This window comes from Scardinius erythrophthalmus (genome assembly GCF_964197995.2).
Source record: "Scardinius erythrophthalmus genome assembly, contig: HAP1_SCAFFOLD_52, whole genome shotgun sequence".
Classification (NCBI taxonomy): Eukaryota; Metazoa; Chordata; class Actinopteri; order Cypriniformes; family Leuciscidae; genus Scardinius; species Scardinius erythrophthalmus.
Window position 1 is genome coordinate 721485 of NW_028296539.1, and position 22030 is coordinate 743514.

Sequence of the window (22030 nt, forward strand, 5' to 3'; positions counted from 1 at the left end):
GTAAATGTATTGTTTATTGATCTGTTGCATAAAAGTGAAATCACATTGAACTCATATTGAAATGAATGTCATTACAGCAGCAAGATTACTGGTGGGATATTTATTATAATGGTTCTATTAGCTGGAAGCAAAAATAGTGAAATTTATGTTTCTGACAAAATTGTACCTTTTTCTGTTGTTCAATTTATTTAGTAGTAATTGCATAAGTTTTGAACTTTTTATTATCAGCCAAGTTCCACAGTTCCGCACATTATTTTTATCCATTCATGTTCTGGTGTTTTTTTTTTTCTTCCGTCTGTGTGAGTGAGAGTCTGTGTTTCTTCTGTATTAGTGTTCGTGTCAGGTGTCACCCTTCTCTCAGCTCACATTGATCCCTGTGCCCTTTGTGGTCTGGTATCGATCCTTTATTTTGCTCATTTTAATCTCTCTCTCTCTCTCTCTCTCTCTCTCTCTCTCTCTATCCATCCATCCATCCATCCATCCATCCATCCATCCATCCATCCATCCATCCATCCATCCATCCATCCATCCATCCATCCATCCATCCATCCATCCATCCATCCATCCATCCATCCATCCATCCATCCATCCATCCATCCATCCATCCATCCATCCATCCATCAATTCAATTCAAATGAGCTTTATTGGCATGACTTGTACAGTATTGCCAAAACATTGGCCATTACATTAGCAACAAACAAATAATCAATAAAGTCAATAAATCAATCAGTAAACAAATGCATGAATACATTTATAAACAAGAAAAAATATATTGCAAAAAAAATACTCTCAAAAATATACTCTCATTATATTGCCTTGGCAGAAAAGACAAGCTTTTGTGATAAACGGCCAAGTTCAATTAAACCTAGAAGCAGAGTAGTCATACTGTACCACAGCTGAAGTGTCACAGAGCTCCTGCAGTGATCACACGGATGTCATATGCAGTATTAGTAGAGAATGGATCTCTTATTACAGAGTCTGTGATGTATATTAGATGAGTTGAATGGCTTCTCCCTTCCGTACATGTGTTAGAATTGTGGTTTTAGCAGCACCTTATATAATGCATCTGCTGTAGTGTGTGTGTGTGTGTGTGTGTGTGTTTCCCTTGTTCTCTCTAAGTGGAACACATGCTCAACAGTGAAGTGACACTTTCATCAGTCAATCACAGCACATATCCCTGCAGAGCTTCCAGCTGCTGTCTTTCTTTTTTTCTTTCTTAAATAAAGAATCAACATATTTTTATTTTATTCACCAAGTGCTCCTACCACAAGCTGGTGCTGTGACACAATAAGTGTAGGTGACAAAAGTGCTCTATTTGTCCTCAATCTAAGCTCATGTTGTTACGGATGACAGAGGAAACACACAAAATGTACTTTGACAGGTAAGACACCATCACCTATCTGCCCCCACTCAGGTCAGCCTTCTCATGAAGATGGCTGTCACTCCTTTGAGCCGTTCAGATTAATCATAGTGGTGGGATTACGAGGGCAGTGTGGTGGAACCCTTTCTATCACCATGGAGGAGGGACTTGACAGGCTGTTTGACAGGCCGGGCCTGTAATCTGCGTAATTTGCAGGTGTAGTCCGTGTTTCTTTTTTAGGAAGGGTCGGGATTACCTCAGGATTAGACTCCTCGTCTGACAGTGAGGCTTTCAAGAGCTGTTAACGTTAAGCCCAACTAACATCCCCACATCTCGTCCAAGTTTGGTAAGAGAGACGAGTGTGACTGGATTCTAACAAGCTTGACAGTTTAATTTACTGCTCCAGGTGACTGACTGGCTATGGCAATTCGTAAATCAGTGATCTGTAGACGTGACAAATCAGCTCAAGCTAATTTATTCTTGCAAAAAATAAAAAGCAAAAAATATATATATATAATTATGTAAAATTATATTTCTATAAAATACACACATAATTTTTTTAACACTGTGGACCATAGTGAACAAACAGTGGTTTATAGCATGGGTTTTCAAACTGGTGTCTGGTATCCCCTAGAGGACTGTAAAGGGTTATGGGTCCACGTAAAATTTGAGGGAAAAAGACATTAACGCATTTTACTAAATGCATTTTTAGGACTGTTAAAGTTCATGTTTTAACTTATTGAAGATAATAATTAAATATGTGTAACACATTTTATATAATTAGTATTATGAATGTTATTTTATTTTTTTTTTTTATACAATTTTATTTGTATCATTAGACAACTTTATGCACAAAATTAAAATATCAAAATTATGCAGTTTTTTTTTATTATTATTTTTTTGACAGCCCTAGTGTAAACATTGAGAAATAATCATTAAAATCTTTATTTTAAAACTTCATTATTTAATGATCTCCATATAATATTTTTTATTATTTATTTTGACTTTAGTACAATGAAAATATAAATTATATATAATTATCAAATATTTTTGTCTTTATAATATCACACTTAATGTTTTCTGTTTGTCACAGTATAAATGTTTATTTTTACACAAAAAAATGTACAGTACTGTGCAAAATTCTTAGGCCACCACCAACTTTGTTGTTTACGAATGTTTTAATGACAATCCATATTTATTTTTCGGTCTCTTTATTAAGATTTAAACAGAAATACAGAAAATATGTACAAAAAAAGTAACAATATAATAAATAAAAAAAATCAGAACAAACGGCTTCTTTAAGCAAAAATCAGTATTTAGTGTGACCTCCTGGACTTCTTCCAGTTTCTCAAAGAAGAAACTCTGAGAAACTTCTCATCATATTTTGAAAGTTTTCTTGGCCTTCCAGTCCTTTTCCATTCCATTCCATTTAGGTTTGAGAGAGCTAGGTTCCTGCTATTGTGCAAGTGTAAGTGGAGGTCACTAAATACTTGCCTTTTTAGCCTATAGAACCTTTTTTTTTTTTTTTTCATATTCTAATAAACAGAATGATAGATAATTATATAGGGTCATTATACCATTGCTAAAACAACATCTAATGGTGGACGTTTACACAGTACTGTATGTTTTCATATTTATACCTTTTTAAATGTATACCTTTACAATTGTTCGAAGGTTATCACCATATGAGGTCATTGGCATCATCAAATTTGAAAATCTGTGTTTTATTGGCTTATAGGGGGGCATTGGATGTAGACAGAAAGCCACATGATCCTCCAGTGCAGGGTAATTTATAAACCCTCAAATTATTGGAAACAGTATCAATGCATCTTAGTATGATGCCGGCACGACTTTCATTAGCACAAACCTAAAAAAAAGAGACAGAGAGAGAATGCTCTATTAAAAGGTCAGAACCCAGATATCAGCAGTTGAATGGCATTTGAGATGTTCCACGAGAAAGTGTGTGTGTGTGTGTTGATTTTCCCCATATGTTATGATAGGTGCAGTAAGAAATCATTATGTTTGGACAGAGGGTGAAGTATCACAACTGAGTGTTGTTAAAAATTCTGTGGTTTTATTCCCCAAACAGGGCTTTGTGTTATTCATTTAGTTCTATGCAGTAACTGTGTGTGTGTTAGTGAGTGAGAGTGCAATTAGCCCTGGTGCTCAGCTTTCAGCTCTACGCAGTGTTGATAAACTCCCAGAGTGCACTGGGACGAGCCGACAATGGCTCTATTAAGGCTGACAATCAACAGAAAAATGGAGGAATGATATGCCTCCTTATTACCATTTGGCTTTAATTGGATTTAGGGCTTTAATCGCAAACTCATATGTAGTCCTGAGCCTAAAAAATGCTCCTTAATCATAAAACTAACTAGAAACTGTTTAATCAGACTTTTGCCTTTTTGTGTTGCTGCTCACTTAATTGCTATTTATCTGCTCCGTTGTTACGCAGCTGTTGTTAGCTCCTAGATGTGGATTTGTTTATTTGTTGTTTTTGTGTTGGTGAGCAGAAGCAGGCGTGCGAGCTGGCTGGTCTGGAGCAACAAAAGGCGTCTCTGCAGATGGAGTTAGAGCAGTGGAGACGTATCCGACAGCAAATACCAGTGAACCCCCCTGCCATAGACCCGGAGCACCTGCAGGCCCAAGTCAAACAGCTCACTCAACGACTAAAGGTCTCTTACAATTATTTTCAGTTCAATAGGTACAGTTTATACATTTAACTGTTAGATTAAAACAGTAACCTGTGCGGGACGATTCGCATCAGTACAAAACAAATAGACATTATGACAATGGTTTATGAAATCCCTGTTTTTAGAAATATTTTTCTTTATAAAGTGTGTTTTTTTTAGGTCGTTTAACAATTCCTTTTATAACTACTATTTACATTTGTTCATTTAGCGGTCACTTTTATCCAAAGCAATTTCTGAGGAATATAACAAGCAATTCATCACAGGCAAACAATTTATTTATAGTAAACAATACCAGATTTATTAGCAAGCTAAATTATAAAACAAGGTATATAATATAATATAATATAATATAATATAATATAATATAATATAATATAATATAATATAATATAATAATTGACGACAGGCCATTGAATTGAATTGAATTATTGAAAAATAATGTGGTAATAATAAAATATAAATAAAGGTTTAAATAATAAAGGTGGTAATACCTCAGGTGTGAATTATTATTAAAATATTTAAGAGCGTTAAATAATTGTATTATTTGCTTATGTAAAGCAGTGGTTTCTAGTAGTAAACAAGAAGTGTCAGGCTATTAAGATGAGAAAATGAACCCATTGTTGATATTTTACTAAATAAATTAAATTAAACTGTGAAGTGCAGTAGTGCAGGTGTTTGCTAAATCAAACATCTAATCGTATTTGGACACCTATTCAGTAAGTTATCTTAGGTCTATTATAATATGATTTGACTTTTTGGTTAAATAGAAGTATTAAATTAAGGTTATTTTATGAATGGATGAAACAGGAAAGAAGTGACCTTACTTGTTAAAGAAATGGTGACCAATGGTTATTGAAATATGCATATTCAAAAATGAACACTTCTTACTTTAAATTAAGTTCAACTTTTAAAAGACACGTCTTGAGACCTTGTGGTTTTTTCCCCATTCCAGTGACCGCATCTTGCGTTTTTTCAAAGCAAAAACGTGTTCTATGTGAACTAGCCAGTGTTTTCCTTATTTTAATTTTTGTTCTCCTATAAACAAGTCAGTGTGTTAAAAGCTGGTGACACTTTTGGTGTATAATTTCAGCAAACTGATTTATGGGGTCTGGCACTGCTCTTTATATTTCTGTGTTGGGCTCAATGATAGTGTCATGTTCAAGAGACAGGAGAGTGTGTGTGGGTGTGTGTGAAATGCAGTCAGGATGTGTGCTACATAAACGAGTCCTCCGTTCCTTTCAACTAAAGACAAGGTGCACATACAAATATCCATCATTCACATGATCACAGGCATCCCACCAACTCAACCTGTCGTCAGAGTTTTCAGACACTCTGTGTGTGTGCCTCTTACCTTGACACACATTCACAGAGGTTGAGCAAATGTGCCACTAAATAGATCAAAACCCAGCGTAATAAGTAATGCTTTAAATGATAAATATATAAATATACAGTGGGACAAAAAATAATCTAAGATTCAGTAACAAATAAGCATGTCTGAGATGATAAAAAGGAAAAATCCTTTAAAAATCAAAAATGCAAGTGTAATCTTCTTTGAATTGTAGACATTGTATTTTTGTGGGTTTCGAGCATTTTTTAGAGCCTTTATATGCTAATTTTAAATATAAAGGCTCTAAAAAAGACAGAGTATAACCATTAAGTAAATAAATATTTTCCTTACTTTGAATATAGGTCTCTGCGTGCATGTCTTATTCATTTAAAAAGAAAAAATAAGCAAATAAAACAAACAAAACAAAACGAATATACAAAAAAACCCTCAATAACCTATAACTTATTTTTTTTTTTTATTCATTTGTTTTACAAATTATGAATTTTCATGTAGTAGATTAGTTTTTATATAATCTAATATTAAAAAATAACTGACCATGGTGGACATTTATCAGTATCCACAGGGGTCCTCTCTGTGATTTATTATTGAAACAGAAATTATTACTATCTTCTTGTCATGATAACAAAAGGGCTTGCTGTATTTTACTGACTTTAGGGCCACATTATTTTCTTAAAATTTTATACTTCTTTTTAATTAAAGAACTAATATTAACAAAAAATGAGCATTTGTTACAGTATTTATACATTTTTGTTAATGATAGTTAATAAAACTCCAACTGTTTATTTGAGGTCCATTAAATACTATTAACAGATACAACTTTTGATTTTAATAATGTATTAGTAGATGATGGAATTAACATTAACTAAGATCGATAAATGATTTAAAAATATTTTTCACTGATAATCAACTAATATAGTAACTAATGTTAACAAATGAACCTTATTGTAGTGTTACTGCAATAATAATAAAAAATATATCAAACTACTTAGTTTAACTTTTTGAAAGAATTTTTATCAAACATTGTACTTAATTGCTTTATCTCCAGACCGTTACTTTTTTAACTTTAAGCCTCACCTTTTAATTTAAGCCTCACACATAATATGTCTAAATAAATATACATATTTTTTAAATAACTGTATATATCTGGACAAAAAAATGAGTGTCACATCATTGTCCTATAAAGGAAACTAGAGCCAATACACAGGACTTTTGTATATGTAGATGTGTATATTTCTGTGAAACAGATGTGAAACAGCATCCTCATTAAGCATCCCGATGGCTCAATACTCATAAATGAGTCGTGCACAATAGGATATCAGATGATAGGATAAATGTGTGACTCTTTCTCTCCACAGAGGGCCAGCTGTGAGATGAGCAAACACACTGCTGCTAACAAGAGCCTGAGGGCTCAGTTAGATGAAAGAGATCAGACACTGAAGGAACTGCACGAGAGGTAAATGCGCTCTATCCCCTCTCTTTCCTTCATAGTCTTGAGGTATTCTCACTTCTTCACCCTCTCTTTCTCGTGCTCTGGGTCCCTTTTTCTAGTGTCTGATTCCACCATGTGGCAGACTTCAACACCAGATTTTGAAACGCGTGAAGCTGGCTATGTGCAGAGATACTAGCAGAGAGAGGAGGTGTAATTTCCTTCCCATGTAGTTATGCACTATTGTCATAAGATGTCTTGCCCTGGGCACCGAGTCTGACAGTCTGTTGTGTTAACTGCATTCCATCTCCCTGTCCTTTTTATTTTCTTCCTTTCTCTCTGTCACTTGATTCTAGCCCATCTCAGTGGAAAAAAAATGGCTGTTATAGTAAATAATACATTTAGTGAGGTTTTGCTTGAAACAGTGCAAAATATCTGCCATTGAGGCAAATGCCATATTTTTTTTCCTCTCAAGAAGAATTCTTGTTTTAAGTATGTTCACATTTCTACTGGAAAACAAAGGCATGGATTTAGAATAGGATTTTTTTTTTCTTCTCCAGAATGTGCATGCTAAGGATTATGTGAATGTCACAGCGTGTGTCCGCACTAAGGTAAAACTCAGAGGTTTCACGCCAGTCAGTGACAATATGTGAAATCACAGATGAGGAATCCCTGTGAGCGGTAGCCGCCTTACGCCACGCAGCTTGTTTAAATGAAATACATGTCTAGACACTGTAAAAAATACATCTGCTGCACTGCCTTCAAAAAAAGTGAATTTCAAAGCATGCTGCCTTGTCCTGAGTCAATATCCGGCGCAGAGGTCTCTGCCTTATTCATAAAGGCCTGCCTTTCATGTGCCGCCTGTTGTCTTTCCATATCATAAATGTATTCATCTCCTTTGTTTTCTACTGCAAACAGTGCATCCATGATCTATGAAAGCACTTACAACTGTATTAGCATCCAAAATGCATTTTGAATTAGCAATCTAGCAGCTCAACACTAAAGAGACAAAGCGGGGAGCGCGAAGGAAAGCAAACGTTCAAACGTTTCAGTGGGCTGTTCTGAGGCTCGTGCCGGTCATCAGTATCACCATCCCGCTATTCTTTTTGGGCATGCGTACCCCTAAAATAAATGTTATAGATCTAATTGCCATTTGCTCTCTTGAGCTTTGGGAAAGATGGAGTGAAGTGGGGGTGGATGGGTGAAGCGTGGCTGTAAGTCAACAGGAGAAACAGCTTCGTCCACTCTACAGCGGGGTCAATATGGGTTTTCTCATTAATGGCTGTTGGGTAACCTGACTCCATTTCCCCAGGCCACCCAGTCTTATTTAATTTAATGTCACTCCAATAAGAAGCTCTCACATTTATTCAGTGCATTTGCTTCAGGCACTCTCTCTCTGGAATTTGAGGATATTTATTTAAAAGGACCTTTACTCATCATTACAGCACCTCTGGTCAAGGAGGCAGTCCGTAAAACAGCCCTCAAATGTTAACATATTCCAACACTTTTATATTCCGGAGATGTGTAGATGTTTAAACTATTTAGGTGCAAATCTGGTTGCAAGACTGCTAGCATTTTATTTGTTTTCTCTCTTTTTAATTATTAATTGCCATTTGTTAATTTTTAAAGTGAGTGAGTCCATATAAAAAATGGTGGGGTTTTTTTCTGAAAATGAAAAACAAACAAACAAAAAAAAAAAGCTTAAAAGAATCTGAATGTGTTTGCGTACAGGATCTGTGTTTTAGAGAGGGATGTGACGATGAAAAGGCAGCTGGTGGAAGATGTCCGGGGCCGACTAAAGATTTGCCAGGACTCCGAGCGGAGCCACAGAGCAGTAACTGAAGACTTAGAGAAGAAAGTAGGTCCTGCTCGAACAACAGATACTGTACTAGCCATGGCAACAGTCTTGGAGCAACCTGGAATTAATTATTCTCTCTGCCGTTATTGATCGTGTCACTCATCCAGAGTCTGAACTTCCTAGACTTCCGCATTTAACTGTCTGTTTAAAAATATTGAAGTAATTGAAATTTCGCTCTTAGTGACCCCAGTCTAATTTAATAACAATTGCTTTTCTTTGTTAGATAAAATCTCTCTCCGATGAGTCAACTAACCGGAAAGCCCTGGTCGACTCTCTGAAGAGAAGATTGACCGTTGCCACCGCAGAAAAAAAAAAACATGAGACTACCAGCCAAAAACTCAAAGAGGAGCTTCAGAAAAAGGTTTAAGAGCTTTGACTATCTGCATCAACCATATTTCCATCACACAGTAATTTTAATGTCACTTTAGTGATATGCTCTGTAAATGAAGCACTCTGTTTCAGCTTATCCTTCATTGTCTTGCAAGAGTTGTGTTTTTTCTCCATTATTCACCTAATTACCATTAGTCTTGTTTGATGTTTGGCCTCAATTCCATTCTTTGCCCCAGTTTCATCTTATGCTATTGATCTGTGGATTCATTCTATAATTTTACTAGATATCTGTACTATACATCTGTTATTTATCTATAGTGTAATGTCCTAAATCATGAAATAATTGTGAGAATTTATAATAGTGTTTATTTGGGTGGGTTTTCTTATTTCTGTGTGCATATCCCCAGGAGCAGAGAGTGACCGTCCTCCAGGTGCGGATAGGTGAATGTGATCAGGCCATGGCTGAGCTGGAGTGGACTGCGTCCAAACAGATGCATGGTTTAGCCGAGCAGAGCTCTCAGGCTCTGGATACACTGCAGAGAAAACTCACCCTCGCTGACTCTCAGCTGCAACAGTTCCGCACATTCACTGAGGTATTTGAACTGTCCGACTTATAGTTTGTCATCATTTTAGCTTTAGGCTTTTCAAACTTGGTATTAAGATCCATCTTGAGTAATACATTCATATCACTTGTTTAAGCCGATGCATAGTACTGTTTTCACCTAACATGTCAAATGTGTATCCTGTGACCACTTGCAATTCTATTTCGCTGAGAAAGTCTGTTTTTATGAATAATAATAGTGTGTGTGTGTGTGTGCGTGCGTGCGTGCGTGCGTGCGTGTGTGCGTGTGTGTGTGTTCTACACATTTCATATTATGTTGATTTCCGGCATATCAAAGAAGTGCCATCACATATTTTCTGTATTTCTTTTTTTTACAAATATTTAATGGTTATTTTCTTTTTAAAGCTGCATGTAACCAGCAAAATTGACCGATGAGGAAGGCAACCTTTGTTCTCAAGACAGATTAGCATTTACATTACAAATGCAGTGAGGTCATTTGCGTTTTCAGCTACCTCTGAATGTGATCGGATCACAATACATTTTTTACACCTGTATTTACATTCTCCGCTTGTGATCAGATCACCTCAAACAGATCTTAATGTGTAAACGGGGTGTTACATATGAGGTATGATCAATATGCAAACCTTACAGAAAAAGATATGAAAACTCCATTGCAAAAATCTGTCGTCAAAACCCAGCATGTTTTGTAGCCTGTGGTTTCGTATAGTCAACATAGTTAACCTGTAGCTGATTCCTGCTAGTGTGTTAATGATGGTCCCTGTAGACGGCCCAGCTCTCTGGCCTACATCCCCCTGTCATGGATTGATGAGCTTTGAACATGCCATCCTGTCAGGAAGCTTCAAGAGGGATCTTTTGGGATGATTATAATGACATTTGGGGATCCATCGAAGAGCTTTGTTTGAATTATGCAAATGTACGTGGCCATAAGTAATTGATAACATGTAGTGTGTTATAGTGCAGGTGTAACAGAGGATTTCATGCTTTTAATTGTCTTCTCAACTTGAGGAATAGTTCATATTGCATTAAATGCTTATTGCACTAATAAAGACATCTTTAAGACAGCGTGTTAGATTAGTATGACATGGAGTCATTAAGAAACCTCATTAACACGACTGTATCCACCATTTACTTCGTGTTGCTGGTAAACATTTACTTTCCCATTCAAATGGTGTTGAGAGTGAAAAATGCCAAATGTCACAAAAGATTTAAGATAAAGTCTAATTTATTTTCTCAGTAATTTCCTCCATAGTTTATCTTCTAATACAATCCAGCGTGGTTTAATGCAGGTAAGTCATTTAAAGAGGAATTTTTCTCCTCGGCTCCTCTAATCCTCCTCCTCTGCGAGGGAACTGGTAAATTGGCCCTGTGGCTAGGGTGATTGTGGGTAAGAGCCCTTCTCCTCTTGGCCCCCATCACACTATCCTGCAGTACGGTTGGCTCTCGAGAAGCGGTCAGGGGAGCTGTGCAGAGTATGTGATAAATTCGCTTAATCTCTTTCCGGATTTTTCTGTGCGCTGGGCTTAGGTCAATTGAATCTACCCTTTGACTAGTGACAGTGAATATCTATTAAGCTTTAAATAAAGTCATAGGCTCTTTTGACAGTTTGTTGATGAGCTGGGCATTCCTTTGGAGAATTTTGAATGTTGCTGGTTTAAAAATGTTTATGTAGTGTATGTAAATGCAAAGCGAAAGGGGAGTGAAAGTTCACATTGACCAATTTATCTCAATTTCACAGGAATTTTCCTCTACCGCCAACAAAGATTATTTGCATTATTTGATGATTATTAACTCTTTAAATTTTTACTCTATACCATATTGCCACAAAGTGCATATTTGTATAACAGTGGCATTTGTATAACAGTTTTTAGTCTGATGAATTGTGAATTTAAACACTCACAGTTTATCAGGGGAAAGAAATTATATACAATTTATATTTATCTATTAATTGTAAAACTTAATGACAAGACATTCTTTTTTGTTCTTATCTGTTGAATACACGTTTATAATAAACAATTACTGAATTAAATTAAATTTGTATGTTTTTGCAAATTTAAAGTAAACAAATGTAATAAATGTCCTGGTATGGAAATTGAAAAAAGCTGAACTGAAAGGATGAAATTCTGGGAAAGAATTCATAAACGAATAAAAAATGGCCCCAGACTATCTGATTTTTATAATGAAGTAAATCACTTTAGTAAAATAAGACCTGGTTTTGAAATGGCTGTTTTTAGAATGCTGTTTTTATAGGAGAAGCGTTGTTCTGTTTGTTTGTTTAGAGTGTTTAGAGTGATACTCTATTTGAAATTGAAATATTCCCTAAACATTTATTTCAGTATAGAACCCAGTGTTTTATATTTTAAAAAGGGTACAACTCTCCCCCAAAAAATTATAAGTGGAATCAGGAGACCTGGATATGGATATCAGACAGAATGGGCTAAATCAGACAGAATGGGCTAAGAATTATTTCCTCACTGCTGTCTATACTATAGTCTATACTAAGTATATAATTATTATTATTATTATTATTATTATTAATTATCTTTCGTATTATTCGCTCTGGGACAGGGTGGGTGAAAGAAAATTGAAAATTGTTAGAAGAAAAGAGGAATGTTGTTTATCAACACATTTTGTATATTTTTTTATTTATTTTTTTCGTTCTTGCAATTAAAGAAAAAAAAAATAAATATATATATATATATATATATATATAGTTATAAAGATATAACTGTTTTTTCCCTAACAAATAATAATAAAATATTATGCAAAAGATAAGCAGTGAAGCAGCTTTGTTATTATTGGGGGAAAAAAAACTGGAAATGAACACTCTCAAGACTGTATGTCAAGGTCAATGAATCTCTTAAAATATCTTCTTTTTTTCTTGGCAGCAAACTGCGCATTTACGCTCAATTGCAGCCTGTTAAGTCACCTCTGCTTTGAAGTACATCTAATCTTTTTTTCTCCCCCTTATGTACATAAATGAATGTTTTTAGAATTTACACCTGATAGAGACATTTGCTAGTTAAAATACTTTAGTTCCTAATGGCATTGCTGCACATTCGCAGTGTGTGAATATGAGGACGCAAGACTAACCTTTATGTAATCCTGTAGCATTCCCTGAAATATAATGAAGATCCATTTAAAGTATTTATGATGGAGGCTTTATGAAACAAATAACGGTGATGGGGAGATGTGGGAAATGGAGCATGCCCCAAAGAACTGTGCTCTGATCAACCGCGTGTGATTGCTCTCACTTATACTTCTGTGGGTTAACCTGGAATCACACACACACACAGACTGTCCATTCCAAGGTCAGGTTTTCACAAGGCTTATGGGGAATGATACAAGAGATTATTGCTACGATCAATAAGCTGAAAATGAAACAAAGGGGAGCTCACTTTATTGACTTTCTCATGTACAGTGGCAGCTTTAACATTTAATTGTCTCTCAGTATTTAGCAACAATTCCCATTTAGCTCGCTCCTCACCGGGCGCAACAAAGAATAAGACCCAACGTTACCCACCGCCATTTTAAGAGCCTCTCGTCTCCCCATTATTTGCACTCTTCTGAGAGCTCCTCTTATAATATGTGCCATACAAAAAAGGAAGTAAATCAAAGTGTGTTTTTTAGCAGCTTGTCGTCTCTTATGTGCAATTCCTCTCCAAATCAACTAAAGAGCCTTCGAAATTTCAGTGCATCTTGCATCAAAAGTCAAGAGCATTCGGCTTCTCGTTCAGGCCGCTCCCAATTTGACGAAATCATCCCTAATATTGCTAACTCCCTAACTCTTGATCACACCATGTTCTTTACACCTTTAGCCATTTTAGATGTATTGTAAGAGACTATATGTTTATGCGTATGTCTATTTTCACCATTATTTTTAAGGCACTGGCTAATGAATTGGCACAGAATGTGGAGGATGCTAAAGCCCGTCTGAGGAGGAAGAAAAAGAGTGAAAAAGAAGGAAACAGAATGTCTAAATGCTCTCTAGTGAAAGCAGCATCTATCCTCAACATGACAGAAACAGACCTGGTGAACATGCTGGACACAGATGAGGTCAGTATTGACTGAGTATTGTGGGAAACAAAAGCTGCTTTGAAACAATCTACATTGTTAAAAGCGCTATATAAATGAAGATGACTTGACTTGACAAAAGATAGATATGTAGAATAACGTGTATTACAAATGAAAAAATAAATAAAACTCAGTACTCAAACAAATATTCCAAAAATGTATTTATTATTATTATTACTATTACTATTGCCAACCAAACATTTATTTGGCATAATTTGTACATTTGAATATTCTGATCAGACCTGCCAATATTGTACACATGGGTGTTTAAATTTTATTTATTTAATTTCCAAATATTTAAGCTGGGCTGCTTTTGGGGTCATCCAGTGACACCGTTGCACTCTTACACACCCACACAAAAGAAATTTAGAGTATTTTCTTCATGACTTTTAACAGCATTTCCGGCCATGTTTTGTGATTTGCAGTGTGAGGAGGCGTGTGTGGGTCGTGGGCCAGTCACAGATTGGACTGAACATGTACAGCGCATCCTTCAGCAGCAGGTTTGATTTCATTAGCAACTAAAAAAATGATGCTTTAAGTGAAATTGAACGTTTTTTTTAAAACATATCCTGCAGATTTTAAAATGAACATATTAATCTTTTAAGGCCCTTTCACACCGTGAAAAAGCGAAGCAAATCTCAGATGAATGGTCTATACATTGGTCTATATTTGTCAGGCTGAACATAAAGCAAAATCAAGGTACAATAGATGGTGCACCGTGAACACATCTTTCAACTGCTCTGCCATCTGGCTATCAGAAGAACAGAAGCATGAGATGCACTATTACTATTACTATTACTATTATATTATTTCAGCAATAATTACAAAAATTGTAACAGATGTGACGTTTAGCTAAAGTAACGTCATTGGAAAGTCATAAAGTAAAGTAAAAACATTGGACCATAAATTATATCTCAATGTGTATTATTTAACGTATCATTTAATTATTAAAGATTTGCATCATTTGATTTGATTGATTTGAGTAAATACTCAAAATATAGAATATAGAATCTTCTTTGTGCAAGGGAGAAAAATGTTAAAGAAATTCACCTCTGTCCTTATTATTAAATATGCTGATAGATATATTTTTGTCAGTACAGTCCAAACAAATTGTTGAACCTAGTTCACACATATTTGTTCTTTTCCCCACTTATTTTAAAAAGGAACTGTATGCATTAACTACAATACAAATCATTAATATTTTAAAATTAATTAATTTTAATCTTTTGACGGTCTTAGATTTTATTAAATAAAAAGGTAATTAATGCAAGGTGAAGAAAATGCACATATAAAATTGTAGTGAAAGAATGTGGTTTCGTGTGGGTAATTGAAAATATGTGCAGAATACAGACAAAAGAATATTGATGGTGAGAGTGAATGTTTGAGTAATATTTTATGCAAACCACCTAATTATAGGTTATGCGTGTAGTGTAAAGCGAACTGCATACATTTCATTTAGAGTCATTTTCAAGCTTGGGCTCAACATGTGTGGAGTGTGAAGAAGACTGCTGCTCCAGTGTCCAATTTATAGTGCTTGAGCACCACCAAATGTTCTGATAAATGTATCTGCATCAACTATAAAGACGACCCAGAGCTCGAATCCTACTGGTTGGTGCGCTTCATAGCTAGTGGGAGGGAAAACAATACTCACAAAGAAAAACTTCGCTCCCGGTGTGAAAGGTTCAATAAGCAACCGTTGCTTCAACATTCAAAATCTAGTTCACACCAAATATTCATGTTATTCATTTTATGATTGACTGAATTAGCTCCCATTCTTCTTATTTCAAACTTCAGACTATTTTTACATACAGTATTTGTTTGTTATGAATAATATGAAATCTCTTGGCAACAATATCTAGGAGATCATTAAAGAATTTATGATTTCTGCTCTCTGTGTGTATGCGTATGTTTGGCTGTCAGCCTGAAACGTGCATCTTGTATGATTCACGGGCTCTGGCGTGTCACTACAGTGCTAGTGGCTTTGACCTTTGACCTCTGTGACCTGTCTATACCCAGTCTGCACATCTCTGCCTCTTGCCGCTGGACACTTTAGAGGACTCTGAAGACTGCCATCAGGCAGCTCAGTCTCTCTCCCTCCTTTTTTTTCTCTCTTTCTTTCTCTTGCTTCCTCTGCTGGGCTGTAAGACCCCGAAGCAGCTTGTTAGTGGTGGGCCAAGTATTGATCTGGCAGGTCTGTCGATGCAGGGAGATTGAGCCAAGCTCCACTAGAGACTCTCCACCAGCAGGCTGCTATTGACACACTCGCATACATACACGTACACACAAACAGAGCAGCGGCCCGCAGGAGACTCTTCACAGGCAAGTTGCTATCGACGTTTTCTCGGCTCGGCCGACACGACTGCTCGCTGTATGACAAGGCTGAGACCAGCCTGAGTCCCCAGAGAGTTGCGCTGACACCGACACGGTGACCCACAAGTTAGTTTTTCTTTTCTTTCAACATGCTCATCCTGTTTTTTTTTTCACCCTCCATCTCCTAACGCGTTCCACAGGGAGGGTGGCTCTTCCTCTGACTAGTGATCAAGCGAGTTTATTGGCAGGTGAGTTTTTTTTATTTTGGGGGGGGGGGGGTAACAGACGACTAGGTCAATGTTGCAATTTGTTTATGTTGTACTAGCATGTTTTTATCTAACCCGGGCTCATTGGAAAAGCGTGCCTGTGGCAACATTTTTGCAAATTGATATTACGTTGCTGCTTGTACTTTTCACAACACTTTCAAAGGGAAAGGTCCGGTGATTGGCGCTATAATCAAGTTCCATTTTATTTGCCACGTTTTGATTGTTTTATGTATCAGTTCAGAAATTACATTACATCTATTGAGTGTCCCTAAAAGGTTAACGCTCTATCACGTTTAAATAAATAAAGTACCACCTACACTAAACCTAACCGATAGTTTTAATGCATTTACAGAACTAACCATGCCATTTTAGCTTGCTTTACGTCTTTGAGCTCTTTTCTTATGACTCGTGTTTTACTGGACTCGTAGCCGAGCGCCCCGCATCGCAGATGCTATGTGTACTGAGAAAATTCACTTCCTCAGAAAGACCATACATGCGGAACTGATTACGTGATGCAATCGTCAAAATGTATTTGTTTACAAATCATGCACTGTGTTAATAGCATTTTAGTAATGTACAAGGAACCACACAAAAAAAGTCTATTACCCTCATAATCATAATTTGTCAAAGGGAATACAAATTGCAGGTGTTTTAATGCCCTCTAGTGTCCATTCCAGCTGGACACTGCAGTGAATTGCAGGTATATGTACATTTTGCAAGTTTGGAGCAAAAATGTAGGTAGAGGCACGTTTTTCCAATGAGCCCAAGTTGTTTGATCTTCATATGATACTCCAAAGCCAAAGTCTCATGTCAGTCCCATGTCAGCACCACAGCCTTTTTGGTGAAATGGTAATGTGTGTGTGTGTGTTACCTAAGCGAGGTCTTTTCTCTCGCCTGTCAGTCTCTGTGTATAGCGTGAGCTGTCACTGTCAGCCACTAATGGCGGTACCACTGTGACGACTTCTTATTACTGCTGTGGCCCTGTCAATAGCACAGCCATCACTCCAGTGCCACATGTCAACGTAACAAGCTCATGCATGTCAGAATAATGTTGGGACTCGGTGTGCGCGTTTTGAAGAGGTGCCTTTCACTCTCATGTCATTTTATCTGCCTGTCTGAGTCGCACAAAAAAGGAAATCACACAAAAGCTTACGGGCTGTTGATTCTGATCTGTTGCCTTTGCCACAGCGCGTTTCTGCTTTGCTGACTTCAAATAACATTAATGAACATATCTCTCTCTTTGGATATCTCTCTTTTCCTCTTTTCTTGCCACAACGTGCTTCAAGCACCTCTAAACTCATTCCCTTCTCTCTTAATGAGACAACAACACTTCCACACTTGAGGGTCACAACCTGGGAATAACATCACCAACCTATAAGCATTTAGTCCACAGTGCTCCCTGCGGCTTAATGTGTCAGGCCGTGAATAACCCATCCTATGCTGAGTGTCCACCCGCAAACCCTCATCTAGCCCAGGGACCCCCTTCGCCCAGTAGCAGTAGACATTTAATTGCTTGCGTTTATTTGTGGATTCCTAATTATTGACTAGAGGTAAATTATAACACCACGGCCTTTATGAAGAGATGGAAATGACTGTTAGAGCTAATGAACTGAGCCACCCTGCCTCTAGTCATTTATCAACCACATTCATCTCTGCCTGACAGCACACAGTCATTTCAGAAGTCGTGGCCCCCCTCCATCCTCGTATTATTTCATGACCAGCAGAATTTGGATTGTAATGTCCACAAATTTCCAGCTATAGTATTTCTGTTCTGTTAGGATTGCGCTGAGAAGAGCTTTTTCAGTTTGTGCGGACTGACTCCATCTTGTGACCTTATCCGCAATTAATGCAGTGACTGAAATGGGCAGAGCTGCAGCCCACGCTAATCTTTGTGTCAGCTTTCTTTTATATATATATATATATATATATTGGCATCCTTTAATTTGTGCAAAAATATAATGTAGAGAACAGAAAATCTACATGCAATGACACCTGTTCTATGACGAGCATGTTTTTAATTTCTGAGTTACAATTTTTATATCGGGGTGGAGGCTATCAGTGTTATTTTATTTATTTGTTATTTTACTTGTTATTGTATTTAATCATATTTTGAATTAACTTTTTATATTTTCAGTATCATCTTCATTTGTTAAAGTTTTAGTAATTCTGTTATGTTCTTTTGTCATTTTATTAGTTTTTTATATATATATATTTCTACATAGTTTTAATTTTTATTTAATTTTTATTTCAGTTTTAGTAATTTTCATTAGTAACATTTCAATTGCGGAGAATTATTTTAGTTAACAATAATGATTCGTTTTAGTAAGCAATGACAATACAAGGGCCCTTGAAGTTAAAAAATATCAGGGCGATACAACTGTCCTCATTTCATAATGAAAAAAGCTTCATTAAAAGAATTAAATATTACAGACTATCTTATAAAGTAGAAAACAAAAATGAGCAAAACAGGCTCACTGAAAAAAAAACTTTTTTCAGCAAAATACCAAAATAATGTTGAATGTATGAATTAACAATTCATCAATTCTTTTCATTCAATTTTTTAAGAGTAAGATGTACAGAATCACACTCGCATTTGGAAACAATGTTGTTTTTATTTTAGTTACACCACAGTCATTCAATTTAAACTTTTCTTTAAAATGGTATAATAATAAAAAAATCATACCCATGAAAAATTAACATAAATACAAAAAGTACATATATACTAGCTTTTGCTTTTACATTTATTTATTGTGGAACCTTTTATTTATCATCATTCTTTTTCCATATAATGACAGTCACTCCATATGCATTCAACAGTACTAGCAATGTCAAGCACCAGTGAACCTAACATGACAGCATCGTCAACAGACCACTCTTCTCCGAGCGTGATGCTATTGTTTGATCCTCATTCTGCTCCCTCCCCTCCATCAGTTCCTAATGAGAGAGAAAGGGAACAAAGACTTGGGGAGTGCTCCATATTTATTCTACTGTGTATTTAGGTCAGATCTACCGGCTCAGGTTATATAGACCTGACGATGTAAGAAACAACATTTAAAAAAAGGAGTTTTAATTACAAGTATCTGTGGCCCCAAGTGTCCAATTCCCTTTCATATTGGTCTCCAGTGGCCTGAAAAGGAGAATCGAGAAGAGAAGCATTGCAGGGTGGGTAATTACTGGCACAGAAGAATAGATTGGCGCTACGCTTGATTTTCTTACCTGATCTCTTGTTTTCCCACATGTGACACATTCATTATCTTCTAATCAAATGCAGACTTTAGTAGGTCTTGGGTGTTTTGGTTGTTGTTTTTATTTATTTTTTTATTCCCATGTTCAATAATGTTGATTTAAAATTAATTTTGTGAAGATCAAAGATCAGAAAGCTTTATATGAAGATTATATTATTTTTCATCCACACTCCATGGTGATCTGGATGGGGGAGAGTTCAACAAAATGCGTTGAAGTGCCATCAGAAGAGTTGTTTGCCAACAGATTTCAATATTTCTTCTGCACCTGAGAAGGACATGCCAGAAGAAACGGTGCTTTTATAGATATTTGTCTCAACCTGCAGCGTCACTTGGCGTAGATTTCCCAAAACATTTAGCTGATTGTACACGGATCTACTTTAGGTTTGCACACAGACTGGCCCCACAAAAGCTACTCTTAAGGCTGATAACAAAAGGAGCCTGATCAATCCATTTAGAGAGAGTATCTGTGGGTGTGTGTCTTAGCGGGATGAAGCTCAGAGTGTATTGTGACTGAGCCTGTAGCTTCGCCCCAGGCGCCTTCACACTCTATGAAAGCAGCGTCACTTAATTGGACTATAAAACACCTTCATATTGTTGCAGATTGTCTCCCCCCCCCCCCTTCTCCTCAGGCCAGGCCAGTCGATTCCGAATCAACTCCTGGGTGTGTTAATGAAAACGCAGCCCAAAAGAGAGCTTTGTTGAATAGTGAACAGCTCACCAGGGCTGTCCAAAGGGAGGAGATTACCTGCTAAAGCAGCTGTTACATGATAATGACAGAGTCTGCCGTCCCTGTGGGCCTGTTTGAGCGAGCGCAGCCAAGATGTGACTTAGGCCTCCCAGGCTAGCGTGGCATCAGATGCCGTAGCGTTTCGGTGTTTCTGTGCAATAAAATAGGACATTTTTAAGAGTAATTAAATAATATCACATTCCTTTGCCATAACCCCTGCAGCCCTTTCCTTTGTAGTTGAAGTTTAGCACCGCTCAAGTGGGCTTTTGATGAAGTCAGGACGGAGACCGGCTTCTTCTCCAGTCTACCTGCCCCAGGGGAAAACACTGCTCCCTCTCTCCCTAATGAGACTTTCTTTCCTCTTCATTTGCGATGCATCTCTCTTGCTCTTGCGTTTACACATCTCTCTTTTTCGGTCTGACACTCAGGATTCTGCTGGAGTTAAGACCATTTATTTTTCTGTGCGAAGTCGCTCAATGAAGAATATAAAAAATGCATGTTACTGTGTGTCTTTTAGAAAAGTTTAATCCAATATTTATGGATGATGCAGGCCTTTGATCCCCAGTGCTAATTACCACCGAGTCCTTGAGAAGGTTTTGGGTGGAAGAAGAAAGTGAAGTCAGAGGATAGGTTAGCGCTTGGCTTTAGCACAGAGCAGATGCACATACTGTGCATTTATCATCCTTCTCTCGATCCTTGCATCACCAGGAGCAGTGGCAGGCCGTGAGTGGCATGGCAGCAAATCAAACCTCAAAACAATCCCATTTACTTTTTGAGGAAATGTGTTTTCCACAAAATATCCTTTTCTGGAGATTGAAGAAAAGCCTCCGTGACCTGTTCCTCGAATTTGTTCCTTGTCATAATTAATCAGAGTGAAGAACTTGAGTTTCATCACAGGTTAGAGACGTCATCAAAGCCGAAAGACACCCCGGAGAAGCTGTCTGGTGTCAAAAAAAAAACGCACAGGAAAAAAGCCTCTCTTTTCTTTTTGACAGGTTTTCCTTTCTTTCCCCCTCTCTCTCTCCCTAGATCCCCTCTGCAGGCCTGCTGATGGACGCCATGCTGGTGAAGATGAAGGAGGGCAAAGTGCTGACAGAGGAACTGGCTGCACTTACAGCTGCAGTCAGCAAAAATGCCTGACCAGAGGAAAAAAAAAAAGACGGAAAGGGAGCAAGAGACTGTGGAACTTCTGTAAGATGGAGTGTGCCCTGCATGGCAGTGGAGGCCCCTTGTCTACGCAGTACTCCACCCGTTTTCTGCTCTTACCCTCTTGTAGCCCTGTGCCGCACACAACAAACTTTCAGATAAATGATGCAATATAAAGTGCTCTTTGTGATTCGCCTCCGAAAAAAACATTGATTTCTTGGCAGAAAAGATGATACAGGACTTGTAAACCAAAAGCACCATTGAAATTTATAGATTTCAGAAACCACTGAGAACCAGATTTTGAGGAGATTAGTTTCTTTATTTGATCTAGTGTTTTAGTTTAATGTAAATTATTGTGCACTTGATGTTTTGACCTGATTTGCCCATGAAGAATATTTTAGACATATTGGCATGTATATGTATATGTAGCCCCAGCAAACTTCAGTTCACACCATTAAGGCTAAACAATTAGCAAAATAATGCTACATGTATTAGAAGTTATATTTTTCAATAAAATGTTTTCTAAATGAAATTGTTCATTCTGTTCATTCATCATCTTGCTCGTCTCTTTCTTTTGTGATTGCTCAGTTGGATCCTTTATGGTGGGATAATTTTTTTAGCTAATTCGTTTTTGTACGCTTCATTTTCATTAGCGTAAAGAAATAGC

The 22030-nt window shown here is 36.9% G+C and overlaps 1 protein-coding gene across 1 annotated transcript in view; it reads left to right on the top strand.

Annotated features, from left to right (window-relative positions):
• Positions 1-21892, top strand: part of cntln (centlein, centrosomal protein) — a 213137-nt gene extending 191245 nt beyond the window's left edge. Inside the window, exons 19-26 of the mRNA XM_081394618.1 lie at positions 3874-4035; positions 6757-6854; positions 8559-8685; positions 8909-9046; positions 9423-9608; positions 13481-13651; positions 14095-14169; positions 21247-21892. Coding sequence (XP_081250744.1) covers positions 3874-4035; positions 6757-6854; positions 8559-8685; positions 8909-9046; positions 9423-9608; positions 13481-13651; positions 14095-14169; positions 21247-21357 — 1068 coding nt within the window. The 3' untranslated portion in view covers positions 21358-21892. The remainder of the gene's footprint in view (positions 1-3873; positions 4036-6756; positions 6855-8558; positions 8686-8908; positions 9047-9422; positions 9609-13480; positions 13652-14094; positions 14170-21246) is intronic.
• The last annotated feature ends 138 nt before the right edge of the window (positions 21893-22030 follow it).